Source organism: Danio rerio, chromosome 17 (assembly GCF_049306965.1).
Source record: "Danio rerio strain Tuebingen ecotype United States chromosome 17, GRCz12tu, whole genome shotgun sequence".
Taxonomy (NCBI): domain Eukaryota; kingdom Metazoa; phylum Chordata; class Actinopteri; order Cypriniformes; family Danionidae; genus Danio; species Danio rerio.
The window spans coordinates 20,756,242-20,779,074 of record NC_133192.1 but is presented as its reverse complement, the minus strand read 5'-3'; the positions used below and the strand labels follow the sequence as shown (position 1 = coordinate 20,779,074).

Here is a 22,833-nt window from a genome sequence, read left to right as displayed (position 1 = left end):
ATAAATTAAAAAAATTTTATCTTATATTGTCTTGAAAAATGAATGCCTCTATATGAAAAAGTCTGTTATAATAAATGTGTATAATAAAGGACGTCTTAATTCTATTTAATTCTGCTCTTCAAATTAAACTTTCGAAATTAATTGGCTTAACCAGTAATAAGGAAGATTTATTTGGAAACGGGTTTTTGCTTTTGTTGGAGGCATTCATTTCTATTGTGTAATTATAACATAACCAAAATTCCTGTTAGTTTCAAATTACAAAAAAAAAAGTACTTTTGGCCTGAGCTTTAATTCATAAGCACAATTTTACTCCTCACAAAATTTTTTTGGATTAAAAATAAATGTTTGTTTTTCAGTCAACGGTTTAACAACAGTTTGCTTTTAGTTAGTCAGTTTTAATGAATTACTTTAAATTTATTTCCAAAATATAACATACCAGTAAGTCCCCAAAAAATATGCCATTGTTAGGGGAGTTATAACATTTTGAATTACTATGCTCTTTAAAAATAGCAATCATCTCCCTCCTACAAAAGGATCTGGATCCAACAGACTGTTTATAGGCAAAATTTGTTTTTCTGATAAAAAAAAAAAATTTAGATTTCTTTTTATTGGAAATGTTGTTACATTGTCTCCCTGTAATCTCTTATTGGAAGAAGTATCTTTTTAATTAATCAACAAATTTGAAACAATTTTTGAAAAGGTTTCATTCTAACATTGATGTAAAATGTTAATTTTGTCAATTTCATACTAAAACTGTGTCATTTATTTTTTTATTAATTTATAAATTATTTTTGTTTATTACAAATCTTCCTCTACTAAAAGAAATGCTTGTTTTGTTTTAAATTTGATTTATTTTCTTAGTAAATTAGCATTTGTGGATATAGAATTTTCAAATACCAGAATTTTATCATTATTTACATTTATTCCATTATCTAAATAATAAAACAGAACTATTTTATTTTGTAATGACTATGTACTGTAGTTGATTGTTAAATGTCTTACTCTCAAGTTTATATTGTTCTTTATTATTATTATTCTCTTTCTTTCTCTTGTAACTTTTTCCATTGACAATGTAATTCATAAGCTGCAAACAAATAATGCTACAAACTTGTCAACTGTTTTTGTTGCAAAAAAAAAAAAAAAAAGACCATATATTTAGACAAAGCATTTCTTTTGGTTCGGTTCACATTTATTGGCATTACTTTAGGGTATGAGTTTCATTAATATTGTCTAAATTATGAAGACCATTGCTGAAGTAGTCTTCAAGTAGTTAAAAATACATACCTATTTAAACAAGTACACCCATTCATAGACTACTAAAACAAATAATAAAATAAAATCAAAGATTTGATGCGAGTGCAAGGATGAAATACAAAACATGCATTATTATTATTTTTTAAAGGCAACAAACAAGATTCATATATGTAAAACTATGTAATAATATGTAAATTTCTATTTAATGAGCTTAGAGCAACTCAATGTCATTTCAACTCCTTTATTAGGTGCACAAATAAAGTCATCCAGCAAACAATTGTTTTTTAATTGAAAATAGAGCGAAACGCTAAGAGCACCAGTGTTACAATCAACAACTGAATTTAATTGATTGAACTTTATACAAAGATTTTAAAACAGAACCATACTTTAAAAATATTTTATTATTTGAGAGATGGAGTGGACCATTTTCTTTTAGTCTTTAATTAAACATACAAAACCTTGAACAAATACAAACAAGCCTAAACGCTAGTGAAACATGAAAAGTAACAGAACGAAATCACCCTGAAGTTATAACTGACTTGTGTGGACAGACATAAGACAAATACATTGATAATCGATGTTTAAAAAAGACAAACAGTTAAAAAAATGCAACGTTTAAGACACAAAAGGACTTGGAAGATTAATACACGAAGGGAGTAATATTGGCAACATAATTTAGGTTAATTCTGACATCTGAGTGGAAGTTTAGAGCGGGGTGGTGTTGACATGCTGTCATTCTCCACCTTTGAACGGTTCAGTGATTTACTGCCATTTTCCTTCTTGCTTTTCTTCTGGTTAAACAAAAAAAAATAAATAATAAAAATCAATCAATAAGTGTATTAATTATCTGACAACGCTAGAAAAGTGTGGTCAAAATTCACTATTATGATCATTTCTTAAATTAAAAATGTTTACAATTTCTTACCTTGAAAAAAGGAATCCTTCCATTCTCATAACATATCAGGTTCTCATCAGAGCACGACTGTTCAGTGTTGTTTCCATCACTAGAAACACTGACGTCATCCTCCAGAGACTCCTAAATACAGAAGCGAGGTTACAACAGTCCAAACAAAAAAGTGATCTTCAAATATACTGAATTTTTAAAAATCAAAGCATTTCCACACATTAGATCAGGTTACCTGGTCGACAGGTTTCTCCTCCTCCACCTCCATTACGATCTCACACGGCTTCAGTTCAGACTGAAGCTGCTCTTGCTGAGCTCTGAACTCCTCTTCCAGCTCCTCTCTACTCCTCGGCCTGCTCAGCACACGTGGGTACATGTACTCTTTGCGCTGAGGGGTCGTTCCTTCAAAAGATAAACATCAGATTACTGAAGAGCAGATCACCTGCTACAGAGTTAAGATTTAATAGGGTAGTTCAGCCAAAAATTTAAAATGTACTTAATATCTGTCTTATATACCCATTTTATCAGTTTAACACACAGGAAGATATTTTGAAGAAAGCTAAAAAAACACCTGTAACCATTGACTTTCATAGTGGGAAAAACAAATACTATGGAAGTAGATGGTTACCGGTTTTCAGCTTTCTTCAAAAATATCTATTATTATATATTTTTTAAAATATTCTATATTTAAATGCAAGAAATAAAGTTAAATAGGTTTTAAACAATTGAAGGGTGATCAGTAAATCAATAAAAAAAAAAAAAAAAAAAAAGTCAACTTTTGGGTGAACTATCCCCCTAATGGGTCGGATTCAAAGACTGTCTGTTTCTGCAAATATTCTATTATACCTGTTGGTAAATCCTGCCGTAGCTCTGAGCTGATGAAGTTGTGTACGGTGTCCAGTGCCTGAGTGTTGATTGAGGACAGGGTCTCTCTGTGCTCCTGCAATGTCGCTTCATCTTTGCTGGTCTGCATTTCCACACAACCCAGGGTTGCTTCCATTTCCTGCTGCATTTGACCCAATCTGGCTTCACAGTCCTGAACAGCTTTCTCACTCTTTTCCTCCACAGACTGCATGCACACACACAGACACAAATAAAAAGACATATCATTGGTAAAAATCTAATTCTTTAATTTCCTGAGTAACACACAATCAACCAAATGCAGAATTCAAATTCAGGTGACAAAAACAGCACCAGACAATCAGAATTAACCAGGTTTGTCCTAAAACATAAATTAATCCTTTATTATGTGCAAAACAAACACTTTTGAAAGATCTCAAAAGGAAAATGTGGTGTTTTATGGTCCCATTTCAATCATAAAAGGCTTTTTCAAAAATCACATGGAAACTCAAGTGTCCTCGTAATAACCTGACAAAGTCAAGCGTATTACTATTCTTGTACAATAGAATCCGATTCTCAAGTAACAACAACAACAACAACAACAACAACAACATTATAATGAAAAGGAAAAGCACAGTTGCAGGGTTTCTGCAGGTTTCACAAAGTCAAATTCAAGACTTAAACTTTAAGACCATTACGAATCAAATTTCAGATTTATACAGGGCTAAACCCTAAGAATTTTTTTACTTGCCCTTTTAAAAATAATAATAAATAAATAAAAACTCATTGAATAATACTTAGAGGTCCCATAAAGCACTGTGAAATATGCATTTTATTCAATGTTTGACAATCTCAACTTAAACATGAAGAAAGGGTGGGACATAATGTAGCTCCTACCCTGTATATTAAAAAAGAAAAAAAAAAGCCAATGAAGTTCTGTTTTATCATTGCTCTGCTGGTAAGAGTGGTTGAGCTCAATCGCAAATAAGAAACGTCTTGAAGTGGGCAGGGCATGTCAGATACTAGAGAGCATTTGATTGGTTAATGATTTGATGTAAAACTGTAGTGTCAGGAGATGTGAATAAAACAGTGGATACTTTTGGGTGAAAGTAACAAGTCAGTTTTACATCTTGTAAATGTGAATTGTCCTTGTTTTGGGGCACACTAGCTCAGGGGCGATTTTAGGATTTTCATTTTAGGCGGGCGGACGGGGGGGTGGGGGGTGGGGTGGTTCAGCCTCTTATAAGGTGAAAATAAAAATAAATATATTACTAATACTTAATGTTGGTTTAGTAAGGGTTGTATACCAGTATTCCACTGAATTACATAGACAGGCACAGCCATTTGAGTTCTGAATAAGCCAAATAGGCTCAATCAAACTGTTTACTGTAAAAACCACTTTCTCTATTCAAGTGCTATATATATATATATATATATATATATATATATATATATATATATATATATATATATATATATATATATATATATATATATATATATATATATATATATATATATATATATATTTAAACTTCCAGGCTAAATTACATATTTTACGATCTGAATGATAATAATATACAAGTAGTATTTTTAATACTAGACAACACTTGATGTTTCCAGCTCTGTCAGTGACTTAGTGACAGATGAGTACATTCTCCAAGTTATTCTGTCACTGTGTTTAATCCTTTCTGTGCAAGACTGTATGGTATAGTTAATGCCACACAAACTGTAAAGTGTTTAATATTGATAGTTCATTTGAAAAAAAAAAAAAAAAGAAAAAAAAAGTGATATTCGTTAGGAGTTACATTTTTCTCTGAAGGAAACAGCTGTGCTGATGAGGTGAACACCGAGAAAACCCGACGGCTCCTCCATGACATTAGGATAGAGGTGATACAAGGTTATAAGTGTCAAAAGAACTGCAAATAAGTAGATATTATAACAATTTATCAATAAACAGATGCCTTGTTCTCTCGCTGTCCACAGCTGTGGTCTGCTGATCAAACGAAAAACAAAAGACAGGAAGGAGCCGAATTCTGCTGCCGTTTTCTTATCAAATTTAATGGGGACTGAGGAGATAATTTAGTGCACAGTTTATGAGCTAATCGCAAAAGTTTTAGGGGGGCTAAGTAGAAATATAGAGAGGCTACAGCCCCCCTAAAATAGGCCTAGCAACGCTCATGCACTAGCTTATAGATATCCTGAAGACAAATAATACTAATACTAACATAAAAACTCTTTAATTTAATGAGACATTTAAATAATGTGTCAAAACAAGCAAACCTTAGCTGTATACATACACTTTTTTTTTGATAAGCTTAACATATGGTCTAAAAATACAGAGAAATTACAAATGTTATTGAGAAAGATAATTAAACTATATTGGTTTCTTCTACCATATGTTAATTTAAGAAGAAATAATGCAATTTGAGGAAGTATGGCACGTCCCATAATTAGGTAAACAACTCAAAAAGTATACTACACACACTTCCTTTGAACATTTAACCCAAACACCCAAATTACATCTTGAAAGCAGACAAACCAAACTAACCTTCAGCAGGTCTTGCACAGCCGTGTCTGTCTGTCTGATGAGTTTGAGTTGCTCCTGGGCTTTACTCTCAGTCAAGCCTTTAGCTTCATCGCACCACTTGAGTCCTGACTCAGCCAGCGAGTCCAGCGATGTCTGCAGGTGTCCACAATAACCAGCACACTCCTCCAGCGCCCTCTCTCCCTCCTTAGTCACACTATTCATCTCTGAAATCACTCCATGAACAGAGGAACCCAGTCGAGCACGAACAGACACAGCCTGCTCCTCAGCCACTGTGCATTTACTACAATAAAAGTACAGCTTTATTAGGGTTTTGTTAAAGGGAACTTAAGGATAGAATCAAAGCCAAAATTATTAGCCCTCCTGCTTTTTAATATTTCCCAAATTACATTTAACAGAGCAAGGAATTTTTCCACAGTATTTCATAGAATATTTTTTCTTCTGGAAAGTCGTATCTGTTTGTTTTTTTCAGCTAAAGTAAAAGCAGTTTTGAAATTATTTACAACTATTTTGTCAATATTATTAGCCCCCTTAAGCAAATTCATTTTTTCGATTTACTATATAGAACAAAATCAAATGTAATACAATGACTTGCCTAATTGCCCTTATTAACCAAGTTAAGTCTTTAAATTGCATTTCAAACTGAGTACTAGCATCATATAAAATATTATGTACTGTCATCAAGGTTAACAAAATCAGTTATTAGAAATAAAGTTTGAAAACTTATATGAATAAATGTGTTAATATTTCCACTAAACAGAACTTTGGAGAAAAAAAAAAAACAGACTTCAACAGAAGGTGTTGTGGGGGTCTTCTCACCTCTCTATGGAGCTCTGTAATGTTTCCAGTGGAGGAATCTGGGCAGATGCTGCTTGTGAAAGACCCTCAAAGTCATTCTGAGTGTCCACCGCCAGCAGATTCATTTGGTTCTGCAAACACTGAACCAGCTCGGCCACACGCTGAACAAAAGAGAGAGAGGAAAAAAAAAGTTAATTCAATTTTAGAATCTGCTAGTCAATAATGATTCAGCCTCCTTGTGGTTACATTTACAACACCCAAAGAGCTTGTGAACATCCAAGCATTTCAACAGAACAGAAATGTGATGGTCAACGTAAACTCTAGATGCTAAGACTTATTTCAGTAAGTTGATGTATTTCCGACTGAAACAGAATAATGAGTAGGGGGCGGGTTTATTTTTGTGCATCATTCTCTTGTGGCAAACTAACTGTAAAATTGGTGTATAAAGCAATAGTGTGACTGATCCAGTCAAACTGAAATCAGAAGGGTTGCCACTCCAAATGAAGAAGCCAACAGTTGATTGAACGTTTTTCTTTCAGTGGATTACCCAAGTTTGAGACCCCTGCTTTAGATAAACAATTAACCTGTCAATTCCTGGAGGGTCATAGCTCTGCAGTTTAGCTTCAACCACCTTCAACTCACACCTGATTAGTAGTCGTAAACACCTTGATTTATTGGATCAGCTGTGTTTGATTAGGGTTGGAGCAAAACTGTGCAGAGCTGCGGCTCTCCAGAAATCAAGTTTGAGATCTGACCAAAAGCAGTTGTTCTCAACTGGTTTGGCCATGGGACCCACATTTTTACATGGTCATCAACCCGCGACCGAAATTGGGAACTATAATATAATTTTAGGAATTATAATCAATTTGTATTTATTTGTTAACATACACAAGTAGTAACAAATAAATCATAAGAAAATCACCAAGACTTAACAATATTTTATTCTTGTCACTTAACAAAATGTCTCAAATTATAGAAATATTACAAAGTGAAAATGACAAATGTTTGGTTTCTAAAAGTGCTCTTGTGAGTAGGGTTGTAACGGTATGAATTTTTCACGGTATGATAATCGTCTAAAACAATACCACGGTTTGACGGTTTCGCGGTATACAGTATGTTACAAATGTTACAAAATAATAGAACAGTGAAGCAAATTTGACTTTCCAAATAATATATTTTTAGTTACTATAAACAACACCACTTACAATAAACAAATAAAAATAAGAAAATAATAAATAATGTGTCAAAGTCCAAATAAACATGGTGCAAATCCTCAGTAAAAAATAGATATAAATATTTACTATACTATAAATAGTTACATAACGAAACTAGATTCAATATGGAACATCCTTAGGTTTTATGTGCCAGCATGGATATGGTTGTCTATCGATATGGATTTGGATATGGTTGTCTGCAATGCAGACAAACAGCTGCATCTTCATTTGCGTCTTTTGAAAACAGCAAGAGCAGCAGTTCGTCTTTGCTGTGTCACTGTTTTGTCATGTTTCTGTGCTGCTGTGCATGCAAAAGTACTTAGTATGAGAATTATTTCATGAAAAACTTTTTTTTTTGCGTTTTATTTAGCCGCGCAGAAATGTATGCCTTTCTCTCATTCCGTGTTGTTCAAAAAGCTTGGTCCACAAACAAAAGCGAAACCTATGCTTATTGGTTGTGATATAGCGAGTTTGAACCAATCTGGGCATGGAGGAGGGACAATGCATCAATGCATCATGTCTGGTTTGTCCGGAGACACAGTGACGAGCGTTTCTTTGTCAAATCAGCGTTGTCAAATGTTGATGACGTAACCGCACTGATTCCGGAGCCTCTGAAAGTCCGCGAATGTTATTTGATACAGCACTGGAAAGCTGAGATTCTCTTCTTTATGCCAATCTTTGAATTGTATGAATCGGATCAGCGGATCAAAAGTTATTAAACATTTAAGAGCAATACTTATTTTTAGCCGCGGGCGGCTGTCTCGGTCTTTAAGGGTTAAAACAGTTGATATGCATTTGTTCATGGTATGATAATCGTGCACGTTCAAATCGTGGTAAACCGTCATACCGGTATATTGTTACAACCCTACTTGTGAGAGCACATTACTACATGACACACTGAGGTTTTGAGCCTTTTTTTGTCGTAAATATCTGTAAATCTATACTTTACATATTCGAGGTCGTACTTGCGCTTCAACATATTTGTTGCTATAATTAAATGAAATTTCACATGTCAAACGGTACAGTTGTAGCTCGCGCATTTCAAAATAAAAGTGTTGTATAAGCAAAAAAAGTAAAAAATTAAACATGTAGTTTTTTTGAATAACCATGCCAGCAAGCAAAATATACCTTGTTAATTTTTTAATTTCACACAGAAGTTATCTTCATTAAGAAGAGTAGACCTACCACTTGATGGCTGTTTCCAGCTTGGCTGATTTGTTGTTTGAGTTTGTCATGTTCGGCACGCAGTGTGTTAAAACCCTGCAAAGCGCACTCTCGCATACTGGCCAGTGATTCAGTGTACGCATCAAAAAACGTCATCATATCTGCTTTCACACCCTGCATCTGTAAGACATTTCAATTTGATGACAAAAGCTTAAATAAGCAATGAACTGGCATACGAGCATGGAAATCAGTTTGTTCACACATACCTGCTCAGCCAGATTGTGGTATTTGTGAAGCGTTTGCTTCAAATTGTCATTCATGGACATGACAGACCTGATACCTGGCACCGCCTGGGCAACCAGAACCTCCTCAAGATGCTGTTTGTGTTCATCCTGGAGGAAAAGGAGAGGAAAACAGCATTATGGTCAGTGATCAATATTGAAAGAACGCTGAGAACAAGGTTCATACACATTTTTACTACAAAAATTTCATACAATTTCAGAACTTTCAAGTACATTTTCATGACATAACACCTACATATACATGGTAAATAATGTATATGTAGTTCACCCAAAAAATACTTGCCATTTTCATTACACCCTTCACTCGCTTCAAATATTTACGAGTTTTCTTTTTTAAATGAACACAAAATGAATTTATTTTATTACTCCTATTGAAACAAGTAAAGAGTGAGTAAATATGGAGTACATTTTAATCTTTGAGTAAACAGTCGCTTTAAGGCCTGTGACTGTTATTTAAATATTTCAAATTTAAAACATCTGGCCACAAGATATTTTTGTAACTTTATTAAATATTAAATAATATACAATGAGGACTGGGCAGTGTTGATTATTTAATATCTGTACCTGAATATTGAATACCTGAAAACTATAATTCACTTTTATCTCTATATTTTAGAGATTCACTATCACTATATTTTCCAAGATTCACTCGACAAAATCCCCTTAATCAATCCAAGTAAACCTGTTAAATAATCTGGTGAAATTGTATTCACATTGCAATATACATTTCACAGAAATTCAAAGTATCGTAATGTCAGATTTTTTCAATATCGAGCAGCCCTAATTCAAGTCTACAGATATTTGATATTGTAGCAAACTAATTTCCATGACTTTTCTAAAACTTTTTGGGGTTTTCTGTTTTTCCAAAACTTTTCCAGGCCTGGAAAATGTCATGTCAAAATTTCATGACCTTATAAACCCTGCTAGAATTAAACGCTAAATTTAGAGGTCCAAAAAAAAAAAAAAAAAAACCACACACACACAACAGTTAAATTGATAGTTCACCCAACCATGATAATGTGCTTACCATTTTCTCTCCCTCAAGTAGCTCCAACTGAATCAAGAGACTTGAAGGTTTGAACACAAAATAAGAGCCTTTGAGAAAGATGAAAAGCTGTAAGCATTGACTTCCGTAGTTGGAAAAACAAATACTACGGAAGTCAGTGGTCACAGGTTTTCAGCTCTTCAAAATACTTTTGTATTCAATCGAAGAAAGTTAGTCAAACAGGTTTGGAACAGGTCAAGTGTGAGTAAATGACAATTTTCAGTTTTGGATGAACTATCCATTTAATAGACTACAATTGAAACAGAACCTTTTTTTAAGTACTGTGACATTTTCAACAAATACTGAGCAGATGGCAGGGTTGTATTTTTTTCAAAAGAAAATACTTTTAGTAGTTTCTTAATTTATAGAAACTAGAATCATTTATTATAGCAGGTAAAAAAAATAAAAAAATGAATAAAAATAAAAAAGGCAGATTGGAATATTCCATTTGAATATTTATCATCTGTTCTTACCAGAATTTCCAGGATGCTGTTTTGAGCATCCTGAGAGAGTTTCTCCTGATTTAACACTTGCTCCTTACACCGCTCTACACCTTCTCCCACAGCTCCTTTAATACTGCTGTAAGACTCGCACACAGCACCCAAAGTCTCCTTAAACACCTTGCCATTGGTGTTCAGCAGCTCACCTGCAGAGACGATTAAACAGACATTAATTTCTTGCCGAAAGACATTATAAACGCCCCAAAACAAGATATAACAGTGAGATAAAGGCCATGACATATCTTACCCACAGAAGAGCGGTAATAATCAATCATAGCAGCATGTTTTTGGCTCTGCTCCTTCAGTGAGGTCTGCATGCTGTTGTAGCAGTTCTCCATGCACTGGGAGAAGCTCTCCTGAACCTTACTGTTATGAAGCTCCACATCCTTCTTCCTTTGTAGCTTAGCATGGAGACCACCGACATCCTGTGTGCTGGCCTCAGCAGTGCTCAACAACTGGATAGAATGAGGAGAGAGAGAGGAAAAAAAAAGGAAAATAAAAACTTTACGATAGTATAAATTATTGGACCAGACATGCACTCTGATTCCTTCAAGCATCACGGACCTGGTCAGCAGTGTTATAGAGGTGACTCTCATTGGTTTGAAGCTGTGTACTGATGAATTCCTCCTGATTGAGGCGGTGCCTGGTCTCCGATAGGTCTTTGTGAGCCTCCTCCAGTCTCTGGTTTTTGTCTTGCAGGTCCTCGGTGCACTGTTCCAATTTCTGCTTACTATCTGTGAACAGGTCTATAATCTGGCAACACAAGCACAAAATATATCAGATGCATCACTCACTCAGAAGCGGAAGTTGCCAAAAGAAAAGCAGAAGTAGAAGGGATTTAAAAGATGCGCACCTTTTTAAGCTCATCCTCCATAGCAGCAATCCGCTCAGTGTACTCTGTAATCTGCTCTTCCTGAGACACAATTTTACCATTCAAAGTCCTGCAAAAAAGGTTAAAATAAGCCGCTCACTAAACTGAATCAAACTAAAATAAAGGGGTAGATAAACACTCCTGAACTTTGTGTGTGAACTATATTTAGTTCTGGTCAGCCTCTTGTTTACATGATAATTTTTAAATGGCAAATTAAGGCTTTTTAACTTCTTCAGTTATTCAACATCACAACTATGGGGAGATAAACCATTCATGCTTGATCACTGTCCTTTTTAGGGACACATTTTGTGACTGTCTGGTTTTTGGATGTTGTTGGTTCCATTTGAGGGGCGAGGCAGTGGCGCAGTAGGTTGTGCTGTCGCCTCACAGCAAGAAGTTCGCTGGGTCGAACCTCGGCTCAGTTGGCGTTTCTGTGTGGAGTTTGCATGTTCTCCCTGCCTTCGCGTGGGTTTCCTTCGGGTGCTCCGGTTTCCCCCACAGTCCAAAGACATGCGGTACAGGTGAATTGGGTAGGCAAAATTGTCTGTATTGTATGAGTGTGTGTGTGTGTGTGTGTGTGTGAATGTGTGTGGATGTTTCCCAAAGATGGGTTGCGGCTGAAAGGCCATCCGCTGCGTAAAAACTTGATGGATAAGTTGGCGGTTCATTCCGCTGTGGCGACCCCGGATGAATGGTTCCATTTGAATGGAATACAACCTAGAACAGTAGTTTTGTTCTGCTGGATTGATGCCCACCAAAGTTTGGCTGGTAGCAATTTAAATGAATAACAGTAACAAATGTTACCGCTTTAGTTTTAAATCAAACATGGCAAATGTTAATACACAAAAGGGTTGTCACTTATAAATGTGGTTATGCACAAAACTTCCACTTCAAATGCAAAAGTGGCTTTATTTACATTTAGCATTTAGTAGAAGCTTTTGTGCAAAGTGACTTAATTAAATTACAATTATAATTGTTATACAAAACAAAGTTGATGGGGAAATGTGTGCAGCTCTAAATAAACAAATTTTACTTAAACAGCACTTAAAGCACTTTAAAAGTAACAAATCCATAATTAGTAATAAATAAAATTTACATTTATTCTGCTGTACGTACACTTTTTAGGAAGGTTTCTACACAAATTTTATAAAATCAGGATCCCAGGATATTATTATTTTTTAATATATATATAAAAGAGCAGTCTTAGTGACCTTAAAGTGTTTTCAGAAATATTTTACACATGCTACCAATGGCACCATTTTAAACCAGGAGAATATGCATTGTGAACTTACTCATAGTTATCAACGGAAAGGTACACTCCATGTTTGTCACGGGTGGCAGCCAAATCTCTCTTCAGTCTCTCAATTTCCTCTGTGTATTCCTACAGCAAATTATTAAAAACATTAGCAGGACCATTAATGCTGATGTTGCAGTAACAAAGAAACTGAGAAAATAGTCAAGTCCCATGAAGTAGTCGAGCAAACAGTAAAAAATAAATGAATTAAACAAACTTGCCTTGATGAGGGTTCTCTTGGTAAGCTTTTGATTGACCTCAGGCTTATTCATGATGCTCTTAGCTCTGTTAGCATAGTCTAAAGTGCTCAGAGTTTCCTGCAATTAATTGCAAATTAACACTGTTAATAATAAATACAGAAAGACAAATCATTTGGAAAAATTACATTGAAATATATTATTTTACTGTGATAAATACAAATTCAGATAAATATTTGTAAAGAATTTAAAATTTGATTATTTGTGATGATTTCACAAGGAAGCATATCTGCATAACATCTAATTTATGTAACAACCAAAGTTAAATAAATCATCGTTTTAATTGTATTTTTGCTCTGATGTATAATTTTCTGGGCTTGCTTCTAGATTGAGTGTTACTGGCAATACTTTCCGTTGACTTTTTAGCAAGACGCTTCTCATATAGCAGCCTGTGGTGCTTTTTTGGGTGCTGGTTGTTTTTCCTCAAGCTGTGGCAACAATTATTACAAATTACCTGTTTTTGTTCGATGTTTGTGACTTTAAAACCAAAATATTCCCATATTACCGATGTGCTGTTTTTCTTTGATATTAGTCTATTAATGCTTCTGAAGCAGCAAATGTTATCATCCCACTCGTCCACGCTTTTCGGATTGTTTGTCTTTTTTTTTTTTTTTTAATTGTGGGCGTTTCACATACTTCAGTTGCGCAATTCTAATTAGGCAAAACAAAATTGTGCTCACTCAATTGGCTAGTAAGACTATCACACACAGACAGCAGTCACGCATTCGCTCTGGGTGAGGGAAATTAAATAATATGTATTCACATCGCAGCCTTTTGCGATTAGCTAAAATCGCAACATTTCAAAATGCGATTACAATTCGATAAAAATTGCACAGCCAAACCGTACACAATCTTTACAAATCTTTTTTACCCAAATTATCTACAATTGCTTAAAATACTTAGTCACAGGTCTTAAGAGTAAACGCAAATAATAAGCTTACACTGAGGTTAAAATATGAAATGACCGTCTGATCAACTATAATCCCGACTCTACATTACAGATCTTGCGATGTGACTATTGCAGATTCACACATTGCGATATCAGTGCTGAAACGATATATAGCACAGCCTTAGTACAAAGTCAATAAGCACAAGCCATACCTCCAGATTGATGGAGGCAGGAGACACAGTGGCGATGATAGAGGTTTTGGTGCGTCCTCCTAGCGAGTCCTGCAGTATGCGGGTTAGTTTAGACTCTCTGTAGGGCACGTGAGGCCCTCTCTCCACCAAAGCCTTGATTACACGACCCAGAGTTAGCAGAGACTGGTTAATGTTGCCAGCTTCACGTGCACGCTTATCCACAGCACCAGATCGTCCGATGTTCTCACTACCTGCAAGATCCACCTGAACAGAAACAGAGAATTTGTTTAATGTAAACACAAATAAAATCCACTTATAACTGAAAACCCCACTGACTCGAAAGCCGCCTTACCAAGTTCAGTTTACCAATCTTAACTAGCTCTTCCCCATCCAGTGTGATTTCCTTCATGTGAATAGTGACAGAGAACACAGAGTGGGATCGACTGATGGAATAAAAAAGGAAAAAATTGCATTTTAATCTATTGCACACTTTCCTTAGTCTTGAATTCTCATAAACCGGAATACAAGAAGCCAGTTATTACCTGGAATAGGCATTCATGAGTGTGGAGGCAGTCTTCCTCTTGGCTGCTCCTCTCTCCAGGATCTGATACACCTCATTCTTATTGTGTACGGTGATTTCCTCCAGACCTTTAATGGTCACACCCCTCTAATGGAACAACAGAATGAACAAAAGATTAGATGGAGGTATTAAAACACCCCAATATACTGATTTAAGCAAATATCATAACAACAAACTGTGGGACTCCAGCAAAGATTGCTCCAGCTGGTAACATGTTTGCACTACCATTGGTAACTGCAATTATATAATAGTTAGCAGACTACTAAAGCTCAATCTTTTCGGAAATGTTCTCAGATTTATCTTTTTTTAAGGTTGGACATTCAGGTGTAAAAACATCAACAATGAAACACTGCTTAATAGTATAAATTTAAGTATAATTCTACTTAAAACACAAACTATGTTTACCACTGTGAAGATGCTTGCTTTAACACCATCTACCTAATTCTTTCACGTATGAGTGGGTGCAGCTTTTGGAATCTTAATGGCTTAAGACTCAAGTTTCATCTACTTCCTTTGATTTTAGCCATTAAAAAAAACAGCTCATGCTGCAAACTTGTATTTTCTTATTATTATATTATTGCTGAATTATTTTAAATTGTCAGTCACAGTTGTTTGTAGAACAAGTAGTTTGATGGTTTAATGTTTATCATTCCTTTATTTTCCCATAGGCAAATTATTTGAAAGTCCTAAAATAAAAATGACAGAAAAGAGCTTACTTTCACACTGCAGAATTGGGTCAATATGATGTTATATACACAGGGTTTGCATGCTTTCATGAACAGCAGATTCAATTACGCTAAATATATCAGACTCAAGAGGTTTTTTTTGTTGTTTTTTTTTAAACATTGACCATTTTAAACAGTCATGTTTAAAGAAATTCAATGTATTGTTGAATTCAATAATATTCAAATGTGGTTTTTGAAATATTGACAAATTTTACATCATTTGCCAGTGTTATTGTACAAAAATTAACTTTCAAGAATTTCTTCTCTTTTTTTCCCCCAAGCCACTTTTGAAAATGGAGTACAATTGTGGAAATAAAATCATAACCAATGCAATTTCAAATTTAATTCAAGCACTATTAAGGAAATATTTAAGTACTTTCTAGGCCTTGAATCTACAGTAAATGTCTGAAATTCAAGTACTTTCAAGAAGCGTGGGAAACCTGTATACACGTAAAACGTGAAATTCCTTGCCAAATTAAAGAGGCAGAGTAAACAAACCAAAAAGCTTACTTTATTTCTAGGATCATCAAAGAGCTGTAATCTCTCTGTGACATCAGGAGCAGGGCTGAGCAGGTCAAACAGTTCCTCGTTATAAATTTCCAGCAGAGACACCTTCACTGAGAACTCTGTGCCATTATTAGACAGTTTTTCAAAGATCTGATGAAGAGTCCTGGGAATTATTCCAGCCAGAGGGTCCTGATAGAGAAAAAGTGAAACAGAAAATGAGAAAACAAAACATGAATATGAGCAAAGAAACTTAAAAATATAAGTGGCATAATAGCAAAACAAATACATAAAATAAATCAATCATATTTGAAGTAGTTAACAGATATAATCTGCATTGAGACCTTAAATTAAATGAAATCAAAAGCAGCATTTTATTTATTCGGGGAGGAATTCAGAATAGGAAATGAAACAAAAAATAATTGGGTTGCCATTTAGACAGTTTCAGAACTGCGCAAATCTTACCTCTTCCCAAGTAAACTCCTCATTGGGTGATCGGTCACCTTCCATTGTGAAGGTTTTGCCTGTTCCGGTTTGCCCATATCTTTAATCAAACAGGAAAAACATAAATGCACAGGATGCAAATAGATGTAACATGTAAAATCATCAGTTAGGTAAAAAAAATGATATTCAAAGAAATATACTCACGCAAAGATTGTGCAGTTATAGCCCATGATAACTTCATCTAATATGGGGCAAACCACACTCCTATAAACTTCAATTTGTTTGGCAGAAGGGCCAAAAACCTAAAACATTTGAAATTAGACATTTAATGAGCATCACTGCACAGGATATCATTAAAGCTGATGTGGATGGTTAAAATAAGGCAATCACTCACCATATCAAAAGTGTATGTTTTTCTTGCTGCTTTGTCTGTGGCACCTCCAGTACGCATAATCACCTCTTTTCGGTTCTGGTCACATTCAACAACAGTGTGAGAGCCAGATTTACGCTCCACTGTGTTAAAGGGTCTGCAAATTGCACATCAGACATAAGATTGGTGAAGATAAAAAAGGTAAATTTAAACTTACAAAAATAAACATACAAATTAAACTTAAATTTTTGCATTTACTTTAAATAAATATAAAAAAAAAAAACTTTTATCTATATAAAAGGTCAGAATGTTATAAAACAAATCCTTTTTTAGAGCATTAAAAGTAAAAAAAATAATAATAATTAAATCTTTTAGGCAAATACTGAAATTTATGAAATATTTTTTTTTTACAATACTTTTAAACTTGACAGTACCTACCTGTATTGCTATCATAAAAAAGAAAGAAACTGTCATTGTAATAATAGTAGAACAAAATTTGTTTGGCAGCTCTCAGAGACCAGCAGCAATAAGAAATACATGTAAATACAGGCTACAGCTCAGGGAAATAAGGTGTTCCTCAGCCTATTTGTGTATGACTTGACTGCTCTGCATCATTTGCCCAATGGAAGGGGCACAAAAAAAGTTTGCATCCAGGATAGGTTGGGTCCTGCTAATGTTGTTAGCTCTTTTGTGTAAATGACTTGCATAAACTGTATCAAGTTTGGGTAGTTTAGTTGCTACAATCCTCTGTGCAGTCCTAACTATTGAGTCAGTATATACATATAAAAATATGTACACAGACAAATATCCACCAATATAATCTTTCAACACATCAACAAATGTCTCCTGTCATGTCTGACAACATTATAGTGTTGTGACTTCTGTAAATCTTTAGGCCGAGTTATTAGATAGTTAAAGAAGGCTTTGAGAAAAAGTTTTATGTTCAAACATGTTCAGTGACAACTTGAGACATGGTCCCTATATTGTTTACCACGCCACTTTGAATATTCAGTCTGAAATAGCAATAAAAGTATGACTATAAAACAACATTAGCACAATTAATGGAGTGTGAACAATGTCATACTTCAAAAGTGAGTGGCTGCTAATATAATTTCAATATTAGAAATGGCAAAGAATAGTTTTTAATAATTTATATTATTTTAAAAAGAAAGTAAGAATGGGCAAATTATAAAACCAACTTTACAACAAAGATGACTACACTTTTGTACATAAAAAGCAATACTACACGTTATTTGGATGCCTAAAACCCATTGTTGTCTTTTACTCGTACGTCGAATTCACTAAGTTACAACGGTTCTGAGGTTGAACTACAAAAACAAACATACAAAACCACTTCCAAAAGAAAACATGCTTCGTATTGCTGAAAAAGAAGTACCACATAAACATAAAACATTTATATTCACCTGCATCGTACAACTACTTGTATGTTTCTGCCCTTCTCATCTTTTTTGGCTGCTGGTACTTGTGATGATGCCATGTTGAAGGAGCGTCTTCTAGGCTCCAGATCTCAAATGCCCTTTAAATGTAACCTTCACAACAAAAACTGGGTTTATTTCGCAAATTATCATGAATTGAGCCACTGCTGAACCATATAGAAACATATAAGTTACGAGCATAAACACAGAACATTGCACTGACTTACAAACAACAGTTAGTTACGTTGTTGACTTTGTCAAGTTTAAATGGCGATTAAACAAAATATACTAAGAAAACAGCAAGCTAATAGTATCAAGAGTAGCAAATGCACTTACCGTTAAGCCGATCTTGCTTAAGAGTAGACCACAAGAAATGGCAAAATAGTTTAAAATCCCTCCGGTAACACGGTTTATTTGAATACGCTCTACGTGCTGTAAGCTCTGACGATGAGTCTTCTAGCGCTGCAGTTAGCGGACTTTGAAAATTGCGCATCCGCGGCTTTAAGCCAATCAGAGAACAGGGTTTTCTCACTAGCTTCCTGATTGGTCTGAAGGAAGCAGAACTGGAGCCGCTGATGCATCTCGGGAAAGCGCAGTGTTCTTTTTTAAATGGTACCAAAAAGCATTTGATTGTGATGGTACTAAACTAAATCCCCGAACAGTACTGCATGATGAACGCGTTTTATAATCTTTTGACAGAACTAACACATATTTGTAATTGCGCGTGCACAATAATTTACAAGAAAACAAAGTCGTAAATAAAACGAATCACTTAACGTTACCAACGCAATTATTTATTTGTAGTTGGTTTAGTTATCCAATAATTATCTATATATTATTTATATATTGTCTTAGTTTTGTACACCATTTGAATGAGTTTTGTATCAAGACTATTAATATTGGTAAAAGAGTGTTGAACTGTACATTGATTTTCTTCTTTATCTTGTCATTTTTAAAAAAAATGATTAAAATATTTTTTCTCTGTTTAATCAAAGAGCATAGAATGCCACCCGCTCTAGTAATATGTTGAACTTTTAAAAAGTAGTAAAACAACAACTGTGATCCACATTCAACAAACACAAACATGTTTATCTTGTAGTTTTTTAAATGACCAGAAGATGGCTGTGAGAAACCATGACTGTCATGTGCTCACAAGAAAATACAAGTTCATTCATAATCACTTTTAGTCACATATTGATGAAATATAATTTATGATGAAATGTAAATTTATTTATAATTTATTTAGCACTTTTTTAGGTGTTGAAAAATATATGCTTCATTTTCATCCTGGCATATTGTTGAAATTAGAATGATTAAACCTCCTTTGAAATGTTTTTTCTTTTTTATTATTTCCCAAATTGTGTTTAACACAGCAAGGAAATTTATACCGTATGTCTGATAATATTGTTTCTTCTGGAGAAAGTTTTATTTCGGATAGATTTAAAAAAAAAAAACATTTTAAGGTCAATATTATTAGCCCCATTAAGCTATAATTTTTGATGGTCTACAGAACAAACCATCATTATACAATAACTTGCCTAATTATCTCTTCCCAAGTAAACTCCTCATTAGGTGATCGGTCACCTTCCATTGTGAAGGTTTTGCCTGTTCCGGTTTGCCCATATCTTTAATCAAACAGGAAAAACATAAATGCACGGGATGCAAATAGATGTAACATGTAAAATCATCAGTTAGGTAAAAAAAATGATATTCAAAGAAATATACTCACGCAAAGATTGTGCAGTTATAGCCCATGATAACTTCATCTAATATGGGGCAAACCACACTCCTATAAACTTCAATTTGTTTGGCAGAAGGGCCAAAAACCTAAAACATTTGAAATTAGACATTTAATGAGCATCACTGCACAGGATATCATTAAAGCTCACGATGTGGATGGTTAAAATAAGGCAATCACTCACCATATCAAAAGTGTATGTTTTTCTTGCTGCCTTGTCTGTGGCACCTCCAGTACGCATAATCACCTCTTTTCGGTTCTGGTCACATTCAACAACAGTGTGAGAGCCAGATTTACGCTCCACTGTGTTAAAGGGTCTGCAAATTGCACATCAGACATAAGATTGGTGAAGATAAAAAAGGTAAATGTGAACTTACAAATATAAACATACAAATTTAACTTAAATTTTTGCATTTACTTTAAATAAATATAAAAAATAAAATAAAAATAAAAAACTTTTATTGTAAAATAAATAAATTATTTTGTGGAATTTTCTTTATAAACGTCAGAATGTTAAAAGACAAATCCTTTCTTATAGAGCATTAAAAGTAACCTAACCTGCCTAGATAACCTAATTAACCCAGTTAAACCTTTAAATGTCACTTTAAGCTGTAAGTGTCTTGAAAAATATCCAGTCAAATATCATGTACTGTCATCATGGCTAGATAAGATAAATCAGTTATTAGAAATGAGTTATTAAAATTATTATGTTTAGAAATGTGTTGAAAAAAATCTTCTCTCAGTTATATTATAAGTGAATATATTTTGAGTATTTCATCTTTATTGTTTTGAGACCCAGCGTTAAAATAAACCATGAATAAACAAACAATAAAAAGAAAACATAAGAAATAAAAAAATAAAACTCAAATAAAACACAAACTATAGGAACAAAGACTAACATATTCCGTTACAAACATGTCTGGGGTGAAATATGCATGAGAAAAGTTAAATAGGAAAAATTATTAAATTAGAAATTTAACTGGAATGACACAATATACACAGGCTACTTGTGAATATCAAACGAAAGACAGTACCAACAAACATTTAAAAATATCAACAGTCAGTGTTGGGGGTAATATATTACAAGTAATGCGATTTACGTAATAATATTATTTTTCCAAGTAACGAGTAAAGTAGTGCATTACTTGTTATAATATTTTATTTATTTTGAAAATGTAACACAAGTTACTTTTTATTGTAATTAATCAGCTTTAAAAATATTAAAATGCTGAATTAAAAGTGAAGTAGTCAAAATAAATTACACAATCAATGGGAGAATGCGTTCATTATTTTGAAAAGGAGACTGTCTTAACGGACAATGATACTTCAGAAAAATAGTACAAAAGTAGCAAACACATTGCTTTAAACTTTTGATAATCTGTATATACTGCATGCATAGCCCTGGCATAAGGAATTCTCAGAAAACATTATCCTAAAATATTTTTGATGTGTTTTTTAAAGGTAAATGTAGGTTTTACAGTGTGTTATTAATTACAGAGCTCCTCTATTTAAAAAAAAGATAGAAAAAAAAAGTTCTGAAAGAGATCAAGCCTCAGCCAGGTATTTAAAAGTTACGCAAAAATAACTCAGTAACGTAACACATTACTTAACTTACCATAAAAAATAACTAACGCAACTAGTTACTTTTGGGGAAATAACTCAATAATGTAATGCATTACGTTACTTAAAAGTAACTATCATCAAATTCTGCTATTTTAGTGTGAGTAAAAGCGCTACATTTTCTTCAAACATCCATACTGCCTACAAGTGCGACTTTTATTTTGAAGTAGCAGAATCTCTTTGGATTTGTTGTGTAGTTAGCAGTGCTCGCAGTTTCCGCGTTGTTTGCAGTAGCGGGCTTCACATGCGTGCAGTAGCCTGACAACAGCAGCAGCAGCAGGAGGGAATGGGGAGAGAGGGGCTCCGCACCGTTTAACAAGACACTCTTCAGCACAACACGACCATTAAAACAATTCACCATCGGTGAGCACTAGCCTCAATCTACAAGCACCTCCCGCGCTGATCGCTTATGTTTGTTTTTCCTCTCAGGATCTTGAAATAATCAATAAAATCAGCCGAAGCTAACACGAGCTCGCGTGCTAACCTCTGCCAGCCTAAAAACCGAACTGTCCGGTGTACATTTGGTTGGGAACTGTCCGTGCGTTCAACCTTTGACCGTGTAAATGCAATAACGTACGTGCTTCGTTACATGAGGGTTTTAAATGAGGTAAATCAATGTATGGTGTTTAATTCTTGCGTGACGATGCCTTTTTAGCTACACGCGTCTGCTAGCCTCAAACGTTAGAAGACTGATTCACATGGCAGGCGTATACTGAATATGAGCACAGTTTGAGATCTGGGGATGCACTTCATGTGTAATCAGAGATTAGCATTAGCGCAGAAGTCGCGTTAATGGTTGGCAAACTGACAGATGCATGATTTTTTTTGGAGGGGGGCTCGGGTGTGTTGCTGGCCAAGGCCAAGGTCGCGATGAGGCCTAACTGATTTGCATGATTAAAAATCTTTAGGGTATGGTGATATATTTAGATGCTTCTGTGATTGTTAAGGTGTTCATAGTGCCGTAAATATGTTGCTGGAGGGCATTGATTTTCATCTGCGTGGCATTTGTTTGTGTAAGAAGCATTATTGTTGTGTGTGGGGTACGTTAGTCTCGTATTGAAGTGTTTTCTTTTTATTTTAGAATCAAGTCAGTGTGGTATTAAAAGGGATAGTTCACCCTAAAAGGAAATTTATGTTGTTATTTGCTCATCCACTTTAGGTTTAGGACAAAACCTGTCCAACCCCAAAACAATTTACAAAGGAATGCTGAAAAAACTTAGTGAGGTGAAGTTGGTTTTGTATTCCTTCATTTTAATGGTTTCTGTATTGTTTGCCATGCTACTTTGAATATTCGATCTGAAATTGCATTTAAGTATGATTTTAAAACAACATTAGCACTATTTTA

General features: G+C 34.4%; 2 protein-coding genes across 8 annotated transcripts in view; one reads left to right on the top strand and one right to left on the bottom strand.

The window, feature by feature from the left end:
* Positions 1-1,637: 1,637 nt before the first annotated feature.
* On the bottom strand, positions 1,638-18,518 carry kif11 (kinesin family member 11). The gene is given in 23 exon segments (NM_173261.2): positions 1,638-2,045; positions 2,180-2,290; positions 2,394-2,560; positions 3,005-3,227; positions 5,550-5,829; positions 6,366-6,505; positions 8,744-8,902; positions 8,989-9,114; positions 10,543-10,715; positions 10,817-11,024; positions 11,134-11,322; positions 11,423-11,510; positions 12,733-12,821; positions 12,956-13,051; positions 14,093-14,335; positions 14,424-14,514; positions 14,614-14,738; positions 15,887-16,072; positions 16,346-16,424; positions 16,529-16,626; positions 16,719-16,851; positions 18,119-18,244; positions 18,467-18,518. Coding segments are annotated over 22 exon segments (3,189 nt in total). The 5' UTR covers positions 18,193-18,244; positions 18,467-18,518; the 3' UTR covers positions 1,638-1,934.
* Positions 18,519-21,750: 3,232 nt separating this feature from the next.
* The window catches only part of dicer1 (dicer 1, ribonuclease type III), a 57,259-nt gene continuing 56,176 nt past the window's right edge, over positions 21,751-22,833 (top strand). For 4 of the 7 annotated variants that reach the window (XM_005158665.6, XM_021467115.3, XM_005158666.6 and 1 more), the window contains exon 1: positions 21,751-21,851. The gene's annotated coding sequence lies outside the window, so the exon portion shown is untranslated. Of the gene's footprint in view, positions 22,048-22,833 lie in introns of all 7 variants that reach the window. The other 3 variants (XM_021467114.3, XM_073926975.1, XM_073926973.1) reach the window with 1 other exon arrangement.